The 20,653-nt window shown below is 39.1% G+C and overlaps 1 protein-coding gene across 10 annotated transcripts in view; it reads left to right on the plus strand.

The window, feature by feature from the left end:
* The first annotated feature begins 7,569 nt into the window (after positions 1-7,569).
* The window catches only part of slc4a5b (solute carrier family 4 member 5b), a 63,865-nt gene continuing 50,781 nt past the window's right edge, over positions 7,570-20,653 (plus strand). For 8 of the 10 annotated variants that reach the window (XM_056261445.1, XM_056261446.1, XM_056261450.1 and 5 more), the window contains exons 1-4: positions 7,570-7,659; positions 10,711-10,778; positions 12,359-12,559; positions 16,943-17,069. In XM_056261445.1, the coding sequence (XP_056117420.1) occupies positions 10,712-10,778; positions 12,359-12,559; positions 16,943-17,069 (395 nt within the window). In that variant the 5' untranslated portion in view covers positions 7,570-7,659; position 10,711. Of the gene's footprint in view, positions 7,660-10,710; positions 10,779-12,358; positions 12,560-13,612; positions 13,958-16,942; positions 17,070-20,653 lie in introns of those variants that run through there. The other 2 variants (XM_056261452.1, XM_056261453.1) reach the window with 2 other exon arrangements.

Here is a 20,653-nt window from a genome sequence, read left to right on the forward strand (position 1 = left end):
ATCTTCACAGATTGGAAACCATGACTTGTTTGATCAAAGTCGGTGAGTTTCATAAAAAAAACAACCTAATATACATAAGCCTGAATCTTGTTTTGGACGTTTTTTTGTCATAAGAAAGGACCCAAAAATCATAAATTTCAATCACATTAAGGGTCGTGTCAAGAGCTCAGCTGCTGTATTTATTTGCCAAAATTATTTATTCATTCATTTTAGGACGATCTCTGATGAGCCCATGACAAGCGAGGGCGACGCACGACACGGCAGGACCAGCCAGGTGAGCGTTAACAGGCCGCCATGCACACGTGATCTTCAGAAATGAAATGACAATTTTAATTTCATACAGAAATTGGATGTACATCCTCCATATCAGGATTCACACAAATTAAATTGGATTTGAAGAGTGTTTTCCTCTTCAAATCCACGCAATTATGTCTGTTTCAGTGAGTGAACAAACAGATACAATTATTGGCATTCTTCTCACATAAATTATAAATAAATGATCAGTTGTAGCCAGTTCTCTTGTTAAAGTCACCATGAAATTAAAATGGACTGTTCTTGTTTTTTTTATTGAACATTGCAGTATTTATTATAAATGATTCATCACACATGCACATCATTATTAATCTTTGATCAAAATAACTTCCCCTCCTCTTGCAGCGTCTTCTCTTCTCTGATGACGCGTTTACTGTCGCAAGGGCGAGACAACCCGTCAATCACATGAGATCAACCAATAGAAAACCACAACCATCCAATCAATTCTTGAGGGACAAAATCAAGTCCCGCCCTACATTTTTTCTTGTACGAGAAGCCGTTTCACTCGGATGTACGTCACAATAGGGAAGAATTTCATGCCGTCTTCAGAAGTGTAATTCAGCTTTGTAATGATTGGTTGCAGAAAAATATAACAGCTTATCATGTGTTTTATATTTTTTGGCATGTTCTAATGCAGCTAAAAAATATTTTTTTAATAGCATGATTGCTGCTAAACAACAGCCAATCAGATATTTGCCAGGAAATAATTAACTCTGTATTATTCATCATATTAACATCAAGTTGCTGTTTGATTCCTAATTAGACATAAATGAATAAATATAGTACAAGCAGCCACTCAACACTTACTAGAACGAGAAACCGAGAAACTTATTTGACAAATGAGACTAATTATGTTGTTCAGTAAGCTGTGGTTTCATTTCAGTAATCAGTGATTTCTAGAAATTGGGAAAGAAAAGCAAAAGGAACTGAAAATAAGGATCTCACTTGTTGATGGAAGCTTAAAAAGTACAATTTCATCTAATAAAATATATTTTCATTTAGACTAATTTATCACTTTTATAGTCAATCTGAATCATCTTTTGTACGTTCCTCTCTCTTTGACAACGCCTGAGATAATATACAGCGTAGTTTAAAAGTCTGAAACCACATTGAAAATCTGGGATTCAAAGTCTAATTTGCATTTGGACATAAAGAGAAGTTTTGGGAATTTTGAAAAATTTTAAGCAAAGAAATGGTATGATGTAAAATGAAGATAAAGTTCACTACCATTCAAAGGTTTGGGGTCAGTAAGACTTAAAGGTGCCCTAGAATGTTTTTATTTATTATTTTATAATGTTTCCTGGGTTGCCCTTATAATGTTATTATGTTTTTTAGATCAAAAATAATCATAATTTAGAAATAAATGGCATTTTTCCTAGCCTGCTTTTAGCCTCTGATTTGAACACTCTGTTTGAAGGGGCGTGTCTCTGTGGGATTCAGTGTAACCGCGGCCACTGCTGTGATTGGCTGACATGGTTGCATGTGAAATAGCTACGCATTACATGTGAAACTCTCTCGAATACTTTTACTACAGCTATTATACGTTTTTACTATAACAGCTATCGAGATTAACGAATCGTGAGATGTTTTTAAAGTATTTAGATCTATTCCCATCACATAAAATGTTGCCGTGATGAGCATTGAGCAGATGACAGTGTGTTGATCGCGAGAATGAAGATCTTATCATTGCAAAGCAGTTTCTGCACTCTCTCTAATGTTTTCACCAATGCAAACACGATGATGTAAATACAGTAAGAGCTTCGTTGTGCAGTAACGTGCGTCATTGATTTCATAACGAGTTTGGCAAGTGTCCAGATAAACTCGCGCTGTGTGGAAAGATTGTTCTTTGATCGCTTTCTGTATATAATTTGTTCACAATTTAAATACGATTATTTTCATCCTACTAAAAGAAACGATGTGAAGCTGATATTTTAGTCACTGGCTTGACTTACTGATGCATAAACAGTATTGAACGATTTTGAGAGAAAGATTACCTGTCTGAACTTGAACAATTACACATCAGAAAGTGTTGCTTGGTAGCTCGATCCGAGGCCAGCTCTGTATTGGCCCAAGTTGAGGAAACAGTCGGTGAAATGTTTGGAAATTTCCAGAGAAAATAAAATTAACCCATTGTTTCTTCAGAGGCTCAGATGAAGGAACTAAAAAATACTTTTGTGTTCATGTGTACATCCACACTGAGCAACTGCCATGCTTCGGCTGCGCAGTTCCACCTGGCATTGAGGGCTGGCATTATGCAAATATTTGGAGGCGTACATATTAATGATCCCGACTATTGCGTCACAGTCGGTATTGTATGGAGAACCGACCGTTTTTCAGGGGTGTTTTTCATAAACGTGAATTAAATGAGAACGCGAAAACAGTCCAGTTTGAGATTCACTCTATGTCATGTCCATGCACTGAACTCTTGTTATTTGACTATACCAAGGTAAATTCAATTTTGAATTATAGGTCACCTTTAAAAAAAAAAAAACTTTTATTCAGCAAGGATGCATTGAATTTATCAAAAGTAGACATTTATCAAGTCAAGTCACCTTTATATAGCGATTTATACAGTACAGATTGTTTCAAAGCAGCTTTACAATGATTAAACCGGAAAATAATGATCAATTATGCAAACAGAGTTCAATTCTGCTGTAAAGCAGCTCTAAAAATGACAATAGGGCCATTATTCAGCTGAAATCAGTTTAGTTTTGATTTAGTTCATTTCAAATTGTAATTATATTTCACAATATCACTGTTTTTACTGTATTATAAATCAAATAAATGTAGCCTTGGTGAGCATAAGAGACCCCTTTTAAAAAAAACTTACCGATGGTCTTACCAAAATTAGTGACATTGATCATGTGACTATTTGTCCAGAAGATGGTCTGATGCTTCCATTGAATCTCAAGATGCTCTTTGGAACATTCTCAAAAAGCATTTCTAAAAAATTGTATTACATTTTAAATTAAAATAGAAGCATTTTCACTAGTGGTCTCAGACTTTTGGACCCCATGTTTTGTACTTCCACAAAGAATTCATTATGAAGCTCTCGGCTGTCTGGCAGATCCTTCCTAAACGGTTTTCCTTTATTTCTTTCAGATCGCAGATGAAATTTGAGGTCTTCAGATCTGCTGCTGGCGAAAAAAGATGGTCGATTTAATGTGTCAACAAGATTTCACAACAAGTTTTATCATCCCTCGGCTTGCCAAAAGTTTCAAGTATGCCAAAAAACTGATTTGGGTGGGAAATAGATGTAAATATATTACAACATTTTAAACAGAGCTGAAAGTGCTACACTCTTACTGGTAGCTGAAAATATTCCAGAATTAGCCTAAAAGTATAATAAACAAATATGCATGAATTTGTAAAGCTGGCAGTCTGTGTTGATAGTTTGACCTGTAGACCGTGGAGATGTGAGCATGCATGCGTGTTTAAGGGAGAAAAATCCCTCTGAAGGATCTCTAGGGTCTGATACTCATTATCCCGCACTTATCATGCAGTGAATCTGACTCTGGCTTAAATTCACCTCGAAATCTCTGATTATTATGTCTCAAGTGAGAGGATTTTATGGAGACGTCCTCCTCTAAAGAACCGTTGAACTTGCCCACATCTGTCTGGATGAGAAGTCTTATCCTCTGCTTATCCACAAGGACATCTTAGGCTTACAAGTTTTAATTTATTATGATCCAACAGAGCAAAAGTTTGTCTACAGCACAGCAAGAACACAAGCCTTCCATTTTCATTGCACGTCTGCTTGAACATGTTTTCCATTTTAATCATGTATTTGAAGAATCATTTCAGTTGATTTGAAGATTATTAATCACACATCACTATTACTATTCCTCATACTTGAACAAAAATGAGTAAATTTGCTAAAAAATAAACTACTCACAATGCGCCATGGCATTGTGGCGGTGATAGTTGCACATGCAAACATCACTCACACATTCTTTAGATAAATTAAATATAATTATTTATATGTAAATATCTCCAGTGTTAGCATGTCAATCATCTGTCGTGTTTACATTAGAGGGAACATGTGCTCTGATATCTTTTTGATATTTGTTTTTGAAGTGAGTCATTAAACTCCCAAACATCATATGAAATGTTCATTAGCATATACATTAATTTTTTTGTTATAATTATATGAATCATCATTATGATGATCATTATATTTACATTTTACACCCATTCAGCAGATGTTTTTATCCAAAGTGTTTTACACATGAGGAACGCCACATTTGTAAATGAAGGATATCAATTATTTGTTTTCCCTTCTGTTGTCTGAATTTGAAAGACATCAATCCTCATGTCTCAGAGTCAGAGAATGATATTTTGATGTTTTTTTCACAGCCGCACATCAGTTTACTACAAAAAAAGAAAAGGAAAACAATAAATAACACTACCAGTGAAGCAATGTCATGATACATGATCATGATCCTGTGTCTGAAATTATGATCTGAAATGCCCGAGCACAACCTAGTTTAAGATAAGCTTATGCTGCAATTAGATGAGTTTGTGGTGCCATCTTGTGGATAATGTACTCTCTTAGCTGAGGTGGTTATTTTGAACAAATATTTACTTCAATTGGTAGCACTTTATTTTAAAGTCCTGTTCCCCATGTACATACTATATACTTATTATAGTAATTACAATAGCTGGGTAACTACTTACTGACCCTGAACTTACCCCTAAACCTAACCTTAACCCATGTGACCCATATAGTACCCAGTACTTAGAACGCTGTAAGTTCATGTAAGTGCACATGCTACAAAATTATCTATCTATCTATCTATCTATCTATCTATCTATCTATCTATCTATCTATCTATCTATCTATCTATCTAATCTCCTTTTTTGCACGTTTTGCACAAGAGGACTAAGTCCCTTTCAATACCATGGTAATACCAATACTTGGCAATTTTTTCAATTGCTAACATCCTTTTGTCCGATCTGTAGTCACATTTTACACAATAAGCACAACATCTATCTGTTATGACCCTATAACACAATTCATGTTGTTTTCAAACAATATACTATGGTTAAAACCAGAGCATTCTCAGTTGTAACTGAGTTATGGTCTGGCAAAGCGTCATAGACAAATCATTTCCAGAGGGGCGTCACCAACGGACGTCGCGGATAGACCTAAACCCAATCAGAGCGATGAAGGAGATGACGTATGCAGAGCGGCGGAGAAACATCTCCGAGTGTTGTTGTTTTTTTGGAACTTTGTTTTTATTTTTTTATTAAGTTTTCAAAATTACAGAGTTTGATATCAAGTTCTTGACATTTCTTTTGCACATTTTCACATTTAATAAGTATAACTTGAAACAACAATAATTTGGAAAAAATAACCTTTTTTATTTTAAAAAGGAAAATAAAATAAAAGGAAACAGACGCGATAGCTGATTGGAACGAGTGATGTTCGACGGCGGCATCCATCTTTGTAATGTAGCTTACAAAATCTGCTTCAAAATCCCAGCGCTGTCGTCATCGTGTAAAGCCCGCCCCAACGTTTCTGATTGGTGCAGCGATTTCGACGGATTGGAAATGGGCTTGAATGAGCTCTTTGCCAGAATAACTTTCAGAGCAAATCTAAATTTGCCGGAAGTTGTCTGGGTTTTCCCAGGCTAACAATATACGGTCAATTAACATGTTTCTAAAATGCTTACATTTTCTTTTCACTCAAGCTTACCCAATACCAAAATCACGGATCTTGCTGGTCTTATTTACAAATGCTAGCATGACAGAAATGAAGACCTAATGTTTCCAACCTTAAATATAGTATAAAAAGCCTCTACTTCTGCAACAACTCAAAAGTAATTAAAAATATATATATATAGTATATTATTGAAATAACTGAAAAGCATTTTTGTGAGTTATAGTCAGGTGGACATACACAGTAAAAAGGGACTCTTTGAATTGATTTTGTTCAATGTGGATGCAGAACAACTCAGAGAAGCAGAGAGAGAATAAAATAATGTCTGGGCGAGGGAGAGGAATAGTTGAAGGAGGGAGAGGAGTAGTTAGATCAGGACAGAGAGGGAGAAGAGGAGTTTGGGGAGAGGAGGAAGAATGTGTGCTGGACTGTGCATCTTTATGTTTTCCCTTTACACATGTGGAACCTATTAAAGCGTATTTTCACTATTTAATAGAAAATAAAAAAGGTGAATTGTAAGAATAAAAGTTAGAATTGTGAGACGACTCTTTTATTCTGTGGCGAAAAAAGCTTCCATATTGTAGCCAAAGGCCATGTATATTGGATTTGTTGTTGATCAATGGCAGCAATTTTTTATGTTTTCATTTCAGTAAAAGCTTCATGTAAAGCCCCAGAAAGCATGTTCTGCATTGGGAATCATTTGACCAGAGGCTGCCCTGAGCAATTCTGTTACTTTCTACTTTTTTTTTTTTACTATACATCCTATAAAGTAACGACTCGTTCACTTTTAGATAGTATGTTGCCAAAAATGGCTTACAGTAAAAGGAAACTGAATTATAAAAAATAATGGATTTTAAATTGTCTGCAGGTAGAACTGAAACACGACAAGTAATGCAGTTTTCATAAAGCCATCAATTGTTAGTATTCTGACAGTCATTGCGCTATTATTGACTATGTTCATGTTGGATAGAAAACTTGTGCTAGTGTTTTGACAATGATTCTATTTTGAGTCGGTTTGCTGTGTTTTGATAGAGTCAGTATATGTAAAAAAACAAAAAACTATTTTTTTTTAGCATTTTGAAATGTAGAGTTTGTATTTATTTATTTAACAAAATGTGGTTTTGGCCAGAAAATGAACTATTCAACTATAATTATGCGATGTAGGTGTGTTGCTGTGTTAAGAGTTTACAAAAAGGAATTTTTAAGTATCAGTAAACGCTTGTTAGCAATTGTAAATAACTAAATATGTTATATAGTCCTAAGCTGCGCTGCCTGCGCATGTACAGTATTGTTTCATATTTGTTTTTTGTAATATGCATTTAACAAAGTAGGCTTGGATAAAGAACCACATGATTGTGAATTTAGATTTATGATGAACTATCAGACAATAGCGCGTTTAATTAGAAATCAGCCAGCGGGGTGTTCGGGGTGAGCGTGCTGTGTGCGTGTCATTTATTGAACTTCATGTCACGTGTCCCGTCATCATACTGTGTTCAGTGCTGTGCTTATATGACCTGAAGCGTTTGACTGTTCAGCCAATCACTAGACAGACAGACGGGGATGGATAATCATTGTGATCCGCTGTCTCTATGTGTCAGATACTGTACAGAGAAACAAGCCTGATCTCATCTGATACATACAGATGCTCATCACACTGGTCATCTCAACGCCTCTTCTGTAATAAGGTAAGAGCTGCTTCTTTTTCTTTTTAAAGCTCCTGGTAAAAGTATTAGAAAAGTAATATATTTCTTTAGTAACTTGGTTAATATTAAACGATTACTTTTTGATGGCAAGGCCTAAAAAGATCCAAGATCTAGTAAAAAAATAAATAAATAACGAAAACCTTCAACCAATCACCATCTATTTGACAGTATATTTTAAATACTTGTTTAATGGCATCTTTTTATGGATGAAGGCCAGTATCACTGATACTAATACTGCTACTGATGTCTCGATTCAATTGATTTTTTCCACCAATTTTAAACATTAATTATAGCCATTCAACATTACTGTGTATTGAAAGCTATACTTTTTTTTAAACATCTATTAGGCTTCAAAAAATATAGCAACTCAATTAACTTAATTTACGTGAACTTAAAACCCACATAAACCCATAATAAAAGTTATCAAACAGTCTGCACTACATCAATATAAATTAAATATAGATTAATCCTTACTAAAGCTACATAAGTTCTTTAGTCAAGAGCAGTGAGTCATTTTCTCTGTTACCTTTGTTCTTTGATTAACATTAATGACGCATTAGTGGCTGCTGTCACTTTAAAACACTCTCACAACTCATTATGTTCATTTAAAGTCTCCCTGTGCTGAAAATCAAGTTTTTAATGTTGTTTTAATGCTGTTTTAATGTCTATGTGGTGTTTTTAATTTGCTTTAAGACAAACCATGTGCAAATTCATAAGTCAACACCATTGCTGTCTCAAAAACGCAGTTCGGAATCGCTGGTGTTTCTGACGTCACAAACTACCTTGTAACCAATCACGTCAATGTGATCGTCAACGAGTGGATCTCTGAGCTGGTGTGAGTGAGTGGAGGCGGGGCTAATTTGCATATTTTTTTGCAAACCGCTAGCCAAAGGATGACAGAAAATACGGATGCTGCATTAATTGCGTAACACGTTAAACTGGACAACAATTTATCGCATACAAAAAAATAGTAATTGTTTTCAAACAGGTTTCCAGAACATTTCTGCCATTATTCAAACAACAAATGGTTTATTTATAGTTTATTTATTATTGTCTCTGACTGTAGGCTATATTAAAGTGGGATAGGGGAAAGTATTTTAACTTGTATTTTAACAGCTGTAATATATTAATTGGGTCTTTTGACACTGGATCTGAAAAAAAAGTTCATAACTCTTTGTGTTAGAGTCATTTCAAGTGTACATGTGTAAATCTGTGGACATTTTCCCCTTCATATAATCACATCGCGTTCTCCTGCGGATCAATGATGCTGTCAGTCCTGATTATCTGTCTGAGTTGTTTTCTGTCTGGTCTGAAGGACACACATCATCATATACAGTAGTGTTAATTACTGTATTAAATGCCGTCTTGGATTACAGCGCTTTAGCTTGGGTGGCCAGCAGAATGATTGTGTAACTAACATGGCATTATGTTTCTGACAGCATGGTATTCGTTTCACAAAACGGTGATGTTTCACAGTTTGTGTTTCCTTATTCATGAAAGACAAGGAGAAAAGAAAAATCTGTGTACATTGTTCATAAATCCATTCGTATATAAATTGTAACATTCAATTCGTTTGGAAAATGTATGTACGAATGTTTTATGTACATTTTACACGTTCTGATATTGTGTATGAAAAAGGCTTTGAGAGAATCTCCAAAGAACCAGAGAATGAACACTTCTCAATAGGAATAATTTAAAAGATTTTTTTGGATTATTTGTCAATATTATAATTTTTGTCCTAGGTTTTGCAGTTTTGTTAAAGCGTGAGTGTGTAACTCGAGAATCGATTCAGTGCGATTCGTGAACAAATCATTCAGACCGGTTTTGTGACCTGAATCAAGTGATTCATTGAAAAGATTCGACTCAAAAGAATGATTTGTTCATGAATCGAATATCCCTGCAGAATATACACAATACTCTTTTAATTACTTATTCCTTCAGTATAATTGTATTATTTATGGCCTTTTTTACTGTTGTTGGAAGGAGATTGAGGCAGGACGCCAGCTGGATTTGAACCTGCAAGTTGTGTGTTGCAAGGACAGGCACTGCATGGCTCTCTTTATGGGATTTTTGTAATGCAGAAATGTGGGACACAGCTACTGCTTCTGAATGTATCAATCAATCAATTATGTGACAGTGTGTGACATAAGAGAGCCGCGTTTGTGTGTGTGTGTGTGTGTGTGTGTGTGTGTGTGTGTGTGTGTGTGTGTGTGTGTGTGTGTGTGTGTGTGTGTGTGTGTGTGTGTGTGTGTGTGTGTGTGTGTGTGTGTGCGCGCACTGACAGTGGAAATCCTCCCATAATTATGCCAATGCATTGGGTTTTCCTTTCCCACCAGCGACAGGGACATTGATCTCATGAAGCTGCAGGTCCATGTGTCACATCGTGCAGGGTTCTTTCAGGTCCTCTTACGGTCACTGAAGCTGAGACTGTGAGACCATGCTGGAGGCATTGAAACGACTGGCTGCTATAACTAGCTAAACCAAATAAACGTAACCAATAAGCACAAATTAGATGTGTGTAAATACACTGAGGTCATATAAAGTGCTTTTCTAACTTTAATTAGGAAGAAGGAAATGTATGCATAGCTTACAAAATTGTAACTAATGGATATCACCATACTTCAACAGTTACTTCAACCATACTACCACAGTACAGTAAGACAATTCTATAGTTTTCTGAAATGTTATGTTTAAGTATGTTAATGTGGCATTATCTTGTAAAAAATATCCCCTAATTTGCATACATTTCCTAAACAGAAATTTTGTTTCATTTTGTTGACATTAGAGTTAGAGGGAATTTTGAACATTCATTTTTTTTTTTTTTTTTTAAATCTAGTGACTCAAATAGATACAGTGTAATAAAATACTTAAAAATCACTTAAATGTGTCTTTTAGATGTTTTCTTGCCTTACATACAAGAAATGTAAGCAAAATAGTCAAAAATCTCAAAAATAACCAGTGCATGAAAAAAGTTTTGCCTGTACTGTCTCGTCTTAATTGTAAATCTATTATTTGACTGTTTTGTCCTATCAGGATGGACCATGAGTCGCATGGCAGCAGGAAAAGTGGTCACCGCAGCAGACACAATGAGGATGAGGATGGTGAGAGGATGGTCCTTTTTTTACGTTATTTCTTGGCAGATGCACCTGACCTACAAACCAATTTTTGATAAAGAAACTAATTAAATTATTTTTGTTTACTGTTTTTTTCCAATGATCAAATTGTACAATTATTGTTAAATTATTTATTTATTTTCAATATTTGTCACGAAACAAATATAACATAAATAACATAGACATACACTCACCTAAAGGATTATTAGAAACACCTGTTCAATTTCTCATTAATCCAATTATCTAATCAACCAATCACATGGCAGTTGCTTCAATGCATTTAGGGGTGTGGTCCTGGTCAAGACAATCTCCTGAACTCCAAACTGAATGTCAGAATGGGAAAGAAAGGTGATTTAAGCAATTTTGAGCGTGGCATGGTTGTTGGTGCCAGGCGGGCCGGTCTGAGTATTTCACAATCTGCTCAGTTACTGGGATTTTCACGCACAACCATTTCTAGGGTTTACAAAGAATGGTGTGAAAAGGGAAAAACATCCAGTATGCGGCAGTCCTGTGGGCGAAAATGCCTTGTTGATGCTAGAGGTCAGAGGAGAATGGGGCGACTGATTCAAGCTGATAGAAGAGCAACTTTGACTGAAATAACCACTCGTTACAACCGAGGTATGCAGCAAAGCATTTGTGAAGCCACAACACACACAACCTTGAGGCGGATGGGCAACAACAGCAGAAGACCCCACCGGGTACCACTCATCTCCACTACAAATAGGAAAAAGAGGCTACAATTTGCAAGAGCTCACCAAAATTGGACAGTTGAAGACTGGAAAAATGTTGCCTGGTCTGATGAGTCTCGATTTCTGTTGAGACATTCAGATGGTAGAGTCAGAATTTGGCGTAAACAGAATGAGAACATGGATCCATCATGCCTTGTTACCACTGTGCAGGCTGTTGGTGGTGGTGTAATGGTGTGGGGGATGTTTTCTTGGCACACTTTAGGCCCCTTAGTGCCAATTGGGCATCGTTTATATGCCATGGCCTACCTGAGCATTGTTTCTGACCATGTCCATCCCTTTATGGCCACCATGTACCCATCCTCTGATGGCTACTTCCAGCAGGATAATGCACCATGTCACAAAGCTCGAATCATTTCAAATTGGTTTCTTGAACATGACAATGAGTTCACTGTACTAAAATGGCCCCCAAAGTCACCAGATCTCAACCCAATAGAGCATCTATGGGATGTGGTGGAACGGGAGCTTCGTGCCCTGGATGTCCATCCCACAAATCTCCATCAACTGCAAGATGCTATCCTATCAATATGGGCCAACATTTCTAAAGAATGCTTTCAGCACCTTCAATGCCATGAATCAATGCCATGTAGAATTAAGGCAGTTCTGAAGGCGAAAGGGGGTCAAACACAGTATTAGTATGGTGTTCCTAATAATCCTTTAGGTGAGTGTATATGAATGTGCATATATGCAAGGGTGATGAATCATTGTATTGCTTTCGAACCAGAAGGAACTTATTTGCTGAAAATGAATCTTACTGGGGTGTGAATTGTACTACTAATATATAAAATAGTAACTCACAGGTCTTTCATTCTCTGGTTTTAGAGTCCGTCTACGTTGACGTCCCAGTGCCACGGAGCTACAGAAGGAAGCGCAGGCATCACAGGCACACGTCACGGCATTCCCACGAGCGTGACGGCAGGGAGAAACACCACAGCAATCACGAACACCAGGATCGAGAGGAACCATGTGATGCAAATGAAGGGGAGCAGGATTCAAACGAGCTCTCTGACATCAACTTCACCAGTGAGCTTCTCTTAACATTATTCTTCACATATCACAAAAGGTCTATAGTTTCTATCAAAATACAATTAAATACAGTTCAATGTTATTTTAGCATCTGTGAGATACTATTATAGTTTTTGGTTATTTCTATAGTCCACTTTAGACATTCTACTTCTAACTATAAGTAACTTTGCAACTACATGTCAACTAACTATCATTAGAGTATTAGTAGACTGTTAGGTTAGGGTTAGTAGAATAAGTTGACATGTACTTGTACATGTTGGGGAATCATCTCAATAAAGTGTTAGCAGATATTAAGCAGACAGTCTACTAATACTGTAATGGTAGTTGACATGTAGTTGCAAAGTTACTTAGTAGAATGTCTGAAGTGGTCCATCGACATGTTACATATTTTCTTTTTTATGTTAAATTTAGTTAAAGTTTTACCAATTTTGTTGTGTTTTTGGCATTATTTATTGTTTTTTTAAATATGCTTTCTTTCATTTTTATTATTGTGTAATTATTTGTAGTTATTGTACATCAAGTTAAACTAACTTAAAATGAACAATGTTGCTTTGGCAACTAGCTGAAATAAATAGATAAATAAATAAATAAATATTTTATCTCAAGTAACTTTTTTTATAGTTTTATTTTTAGTTAACTATATGGTAACTTTATTTTAAGGTGACGTAGTTAGACGTAACTGCATGTACTAACTACAGTAATAACTGTAAATTATGCACAATTACAAGGAACTAATCCTAAAAACCAAACCCTAAGACTAAACATAACTCTATAGTAAGTACATGTAGTAAATAAATATTACTCAGTACTCATTTGAGTAAGTGCAATGTAACTACGTCACCTTAAAATAAAGTGTAACCAACTGTAATAATACAGTTACTGCATTAAAATAACATGCATCATTGAGGATTATTGATAGAAACATGTCTGAGAGTTGTTTAAGGATTTAGAATTAAATTTTGAAGTGAGAGAGAGAGAGGGAGAGAGAGAGAGAGAGAAAGGGAGGGATCAGCAAAGCTGGAGGAGGAGAAAAACACTTGTTGGGCCTTTCATGCGTGTGGCACTTTGCCCTGCTTTAGTTTTCAGGAAAGAGCAACATTGCTGAAGAGAAAAGTTCAAGAACAAGAGCACTTGCTCACAGGGAAGGTGCATATAAAATGAGGGAAAAGGCCTAACGGATTCATCAAAAAGAGGCTGAAGTCAACAGGTGGACATTTCAGAATAGTTATTGTGGATCTTTTTTCTTTCAATGAAACAATAAACGTGGGATTTACTGAAGGATGGAGCAGGAACAGCGTAGGTTGACGGGCTCGTTCAGTATTCAGGACTCTATACAGTCACTGACGTCCAGTCTGGGCTCTCAGGACACTCTTCTGAGCAGCTGCACAGGTACAGGTGCTCTTCATCTCTTTTCCTTACTATTGCTGACATTTATTCTCCCAGAGAGTTTCTTTCTGTAACTGTGGTCAGAGCACATTTGGTTTGGAGTTTGATACTGGTAACTGGACCTTGTTGAGTCTTAGTTAGTCTATTAGCAAGTTTTTTGCTGATACAGTAATAACAGTACTGAAGTCACAAGGTTGGTTGATGATTGTAGTAGGGTTTTTTTTTAAATCCTTGTGAAGCCTAGGACAATATTTTTCTTTTCTTTTCTCTTTTTTTTTTTTTGCTGCAGTGTGACATTTTCATGACATTTAAGGACATTTACTCCCAAAATAACTTTTCTGTAATGCAATATATGATAAACTATTTAAATTGAAAAGTACATCAGGATAGCACTTAATGCACTTCCTTTTTGTGCAATATTTTAATATATATTTTTTAAAAATGGTCATTTGTATATTACTGTTTTTCATTTCATGTGAAATAATAATTAACTACATGTACTTACTATAGGGTTAGGCTTAGGATTGGGGTTTAGTTTAGGGATAGTTGCATGTAATTATGCATAATTTATAGTTATTACTACAGTAACTACATGTAATGTGTAACAAGGACACTGTAAAATAAAGTGTTACCATTTATTCTTATTATTATTTACTTTTTTCTTTTAATTTGGATATGCAAAATGAGCCACACATCAGGTTTAATGAGATTCGCTCATTGCCGCTGGATGTAAAGACACATTTCTGAGATCAATCTACAACCTTCAATAATAATTTGCGTCAAACTTTGTTTAAATGTTCGGTAGTGTCCATATTTGCATGATTTTGCATTACATCCATCTATTTAAATTGTGAAACACATTAAAATTTTATCTTTTGGGAATGCATGTTTCTGTAAGGTTCTTCACAAGAAGAAATCTCAGGATTTAACATCTGCTCTTATTGGAGTCAAAATGCTTTAAGGTCAGTAAGTAAAGACTGACCTAAAGAAATTAATTGTCGATGAATTCTACGGCATCATGTACAGTATATCAACAGCTAACCTCTGATATATATGACTCTATCAAAGTTTGATTGAAGTGTATGAGGTATAAATAAGCTGGTGCGTTGTACTCTACTCTGCATTGGCATTCTACAACCACACGTATTTGTGATTTTTACTTTAGGATTAGAAGGATTACATGGAGAAAAACACCCACGTGCTAATAATCCTGAGGAAAAGCCAGAGATTGAGAGGAAGGTCACAAAAAGATTGTCATGCTTGAGCTCACAGGCACCGACTTGCACCTTGAGTTTTCAATAGATTGCTCTAAACTTCAGATTTAATACACATAACATTCGATTTTAGTAACCTCCACTGGAACTTATGTAAGCTGACTTTACCTAAAATATAAAGTCGATCATTTTGATTAAATCAGTACAGGTCTATTGACATTAGAAATTGATTCTGGCATTGTACATCAGATTAGATTAAGCACTGTCATGTGGTTATTTAAGATAATCCACTGAACAAATTCTTTTGAGATGCTTTCAGATATCGGCCTCCTTTATGCAGATTTATGCACATTTTAGAAGATATTTATCTTCAAAGGAGGATTATTAAGATACTTATCTTTAAACAATCCTGTTGATTTGATTCTGACTTTATCGGCTGATGCATGACTCGAGTGAAGAGTTGAGCTGGATTCAGTGCGTTCTCAGATCTGAAAGCTCAGTGAATTCTCGTTCTGATTAGATACATGAATTATGATGGAATCGTTGATGGCCTTAGGGAGTCGTGCATCGTAATGTTCCTGCTCTGTTATATTCAGATTTCATTTCAAGCAGGGTCATTTCAGATTGAGCTGAAGGCAAAACAACAGCCAGACTTATTCGACATACAGTCCAGTAGGCTTCTGTGTAATGCAAAGAATCAAACTCTGTTGTACTAGTAGGGTGTGTTGAGCTACAGGCCATTATTGACACATTTCCATGGACATTTTTTATTTGCTTGTTTTTTCTTTATTGCTATCAATTTCTAAGTTGATTTGGATATAAGCATCTGCAGTTTCTTTTGAAAGTTACATGATTTTCACATGGCTGTTTCTACAACAGGCGAAAAAATACAATATCTTTAGATTGAAAGAAGGACCCGAGCCATACATAACCACCCACAACACCTTAGCAACACCCTGGCAACCACTCTCAACAAACTCGCATCATGCAAACAACACTGCTGTTCAAAACTTTTGTTTGTTTTTCAGCAAGGATTCATTAAATTGATCTAAAGGGACAGTAAAAGCTTTTAACAGTAAAGACATTTATGATTTTACAAAATAATTCTATTTCAAACAATAGTTGTTCTTTAGAACTTTCTGTTAGTCAAACAATCCTAAAAAAGAAAATGTATCACTGTTTCCACCAATATCTGAAGCAGCACAACTGTTTTCAACATTGATAATAATCAGAAATGTTTCTTTAGCAGCAAATTATCATATTAGACTGATTTCTGAAGAATCATATGACACTGAAGACTGGAGTAAAGATGCTGAAAATTCAGCTTTGATCACAGGAGTACATTACATTTTATCATTTATTAGAATAGAAAATGGTTACTTTTTTTAAAATGTTTTTTTTTAAATCACAATATTACTGTTTTACTGTATTTTTGATCAAATAAATGCAGCCTTTGTGAGCATAAGCCATTAAAATCAAAACCATTAAAATCGTACAGACCCCACAGTTTTGAATGATACTATATATATATATATATATATATATATATCAGATTATAGCATAGTAGAGAGAATACAGGAAGTGATGGGGAAAATGAGAGGTCGAATCAGAGATGGTTGCAAGCCAGATTCAAACTGACCTCACCCACAAGTTTCAATGTATTGGAGCATGTAAAGTTCCGACTCTTGTTTGGCTTACCGGTACTTGCATTGCTCAAATATTACTTATACTACAAACGTCAAACTATCTTATGCTCTGTGTGTGTGTGTGTGTGTGACAGTGTCCCCTGCTGCTGAGAGACTACGCCACATCCTCAGGGATGAAGATGAGCCCACACCCACCCTCTTCACTGAGATGGACACACTGCAGCATGAAGGCGGAGAGATGGAGTGGAAAGAGTCGGCCAGGTGACACAAACAAGATCACATAACACAAAGGGCGCTTCTCATTCTTCACTTCCTTTCAGGGGTGTTAGCCTGTGTATCCTCGCTCATGCCTCCTCAGAAAGCTTCCTCACTCCTCCTCGTTCCTCGCCTCCTCACGGTGCAATTAGAGAATTGAGATGTCCTCCAAGATGGCTGAGTACGATCGGTTTTCGGGTCACAGGCTGGAAAGGAGCGAGGAAACGAGGAGAGGAGCGAGGAAATGAGGAAGCATCAATTTGAGTATTGAGAAGCACCTGTACACTTCTCAAGCCTTTTGTGACATTATGTAAATCAGGGGTTTTCAATCTTTTAGATGTCATTGACCCCCAAATATGATCATCCTTGTTATGAGGGACCCCCATCCTAAAATTTAAATAATTTATACTCTAAAAAATGCATATTATAAATCTAAAATTAGTTTCTGTTAAGTTACATTATTATATATTTTCAACCCACTATAGTAATGTATAGTTAAATGTTAGTTGAAAAAATTGAACAAACAATACAATGACTAACTGGTTACACTTTACAATAAGGTCCCATTAGTTCCCTTTCGTAGTCACTCCGAGTTACGTCGGATGACGGAGAATGGGGGTTTCGCCAGAAAGACTATCATCTTCGAGTATTAAAAAACGAGCCTATGGCAATGAAATGCCATGGGTCTGCGGAATTTGCATAATGTATCTCCGCCCCACCGCGTGGGTATTTAAGGAGAGACACCTGCAACAGCAGATCATGTTTTCGCTTCGGAGCCAAGAGCATCTCTTCACTCCACAAGCCAAATCCTGAGTTTTCTCAGTGACTACATCTCTTCGAGACGAGCCAACTCTCCGGTGTTGGTGTGACGGCGGTATCCAGCGAGTTTCACATTGCCTGCGAGCTGAGCAGTGGTCTGCCAGTCTGTGTGTTCTCCCTGGTCGCTTCAACATCCGCGGAGTTTTTTCTCTCACTAAAGAGCTGCACGCGGCACGTCTTTTTAAAGACGCGTCTTTCTAAAGACGATCTGCCCGTGTTTTTCTGAGTGTGGTATTCTGATAGATTCAGCTGATGGGCGCGAGCGCTGTTTTGAGTGTTTGGGCTTTGATCGCGCTCAGACAGGTGTGTCACGTGGGTGTGTCACGTTCTCTCACTGGGAACGTGACCATCGCAATGTAACGGTCGAGACTCGATGAGCTCAATGAGTGAGAGTCCCCTCATCCACACCCCGATCTATTTTTCTCCACGTGAGATAATACTTCGGCTGGTGGCCAGGGTGACCTAAGACGGCAGGTTTGGAACTAAACCGACGAAAAATTCCTCGGTCCACACCCCGTCTTTCACATTGCAACCTGCGTGGTCCCAGGTGAGTTCGCCGGCCCGCCCGCGGGCCCACGGTCTCATTCGGTCCCCCGGCTGGTGAAATCATGTATCACCGCATCACAAGGTGAGCTGGAGTCCTCTAGAGATGATGGCTCGTCTGTGCTGCCGTCCTCGGATGTGCTAGCATAACGAGTTTGATCCAGAGTGCACAGCTATGCTTCCCGGGCTGCCGCGAGTATCGGGCTGGTGTGGAACCTTCTGCCATGTCCCGAGCACTTAAGGCTGTTGATGGGTTTTGGGGGTGGCGAACCCAAATCCATTCTACCCGGACGTGCATGAAGAGATCATGAGATCGTGGAAGTCTCCTTGACTCTTGCGACTGCTCAGTGGCCACTTCCGCCTTCTCTGCCCTTGTAGAGGCCGCGGCCTAGGGTGCACTGGGGTTCCCCCTGTGGAGTGTTCTGTGGCAACACTTATGTGTCCCCACAGCGCCTCCACCTGGCGTGGCGACTCTTAAGCACCCCTCCAATCCTGTAGGTTCTTGTCTACTCCGGTGGCGGGGACCTATAGAGCTGCGGGGCAGGCTGCCACCTCACTGCGTGTTATTGCCATCCTCCTGGGTGTTCAATGACATGCACGAGGGTAGGGCTGATTCAGGGCTCATCCTTGAGCTGCCTGCCGTCACCGACCTTGCTCTCCGAGCGAACGTAGGTGACCGCACGCTCCCTGAGTCAGGTGATGTCCACATAGGTGGTCAGACACCTCTGGCTAACCTGGTTGATGTGCGCGAGGCTGAGTGATTTCGTTTCCTCAACTCCCCCATATCCCAGGCTGGCCTCTTCGGCGGCGCGGTCGAGGACTCTGCCCAACAGTTCTCGGCCGCCCAGAAGTGGACTGTGGCTATTTTGTCTGACCTCGCGGCTTTGCTGCCTCCAGCTGCCGGCTCAGACGCCTCAGTCCGCTTGCTGCCGAATGCGCCCTCCTGCGACTTCCGCCCCCTCCCGCCCGGCCCCCAGCAGCACCGGGCCGCGCCGTGGAGGTGGTCGCAGGAAGGCGCCCCTGCCCGTACCGGTCCCGCAGCCCCGCCAAGGCCAGGCTTGCGGCGCTCCCGTTACGGGCAGCTCAGATGTGGGTTGCAGTTCTTCAGGGAGTGGTTGCAGGGGCCACTCCTTCCCCCGGTGGAGGGCTGGGGGAGAATCTTTTCTAAACCAAAGAGCTGCATCCCATCTCTGAGCCCTCAGAGGGCCGGACGACAGTGCGCGACGCTCCCGGGCCTTGTCGCTCTCGTCCCCCTCTGTCTCTGAGGGCGCGGATGACAGTGTGTGCCGTCTCCGGACCACACCACTCTCGTCCCCCTCTGTCGCCAGACCCCTGGCAGAGCAGACCCCCGTGGAACGCTGGTCCTTCCCTGGTCTCCTCTGTCAGGACGCGGAGCATGACCGTGCCCCCGCACCGGGCCGCTATGCCACCCACGCCTGGGCCGGTCACTCCGCTTCGCTGCCCCTCCGGGGGGGACGTCTGTCGTTCGGATGTTTCCGCTGGTTCCGTTCTTGGGAGCTTGGTTAGAGCTTCCCTACCTGTCCCGCTGGGTCGCCCGAACTATCAGGCTCGGCTATGCGATCCAATTCGCACGGTCTCCTCCCCGCTTCAGGGGAGTCCGTTTACTTTGGTCGGTGGCAATGCCCCGATCATGAGAGCGGAGGTTGCCACCCTGCTGGCGAAGGGTGCAATCGAGACTGTCCCTCCAGCCGAAATGAGGTCAGGGTTTTACAGCCCGTACTTCATTGTCCCCAAGAAGACCGGTGGGTTACGGCCAATCCTGGATCTGCGCGTCTTGAGTCGCTCCCTTCACAGGCTGCCGTTCAGGATGCTCACGACCAAACGCATTTTCGAATGCGTGCGGCCACAGGATTGGTTTGCAGCGATAGACCTGAAGGACGCCTACTTTCATGTCTCCATTTTACCTCGACACAGACCGTTTCTTCGGTTTGCTTTCGAGGGGCAGGCATACCAGTACGCAGTTCTCCCATTCGGGTTGGCTCTGTCTCCTCGCGTCTTTACGAAGGTCGTCGAGGAAGCCCTTGTTCCCCTGCGCGAACACGGGGTTCGCATCCTGAATTACCTCGACGACTGGCTAATATTAGCTCACTCTCGAGTCCAGGTTGTGAACACAGAGACCTAGTGCTCCGGCACCTAGCCCGTCTGGGCCTTCGGGTCAACTGGGAGAAGAGCAAACTTTGCCCCGTGCAGAGGATCTCTTTTCTCGG

This window comes from Rhinichthys klamathensis, unplaced genomic scaffold, assembly GCF_029890125.1.
Source record: "Rhinichthys klamathensis goyatoka isolate OS25496 unplaced genomic scaffold, OSU_Roscu_1.1 h1tg000183l_1, whole genome shotgun sequence".
In the NCBI taxonomy this organism is placed as follows: Eukaryota; Metazoa; Chordata; class Actinopteri; order Cypriniformes; family Leuciscidae; genus Rhinichthys; species Rhinichthys klamathensis.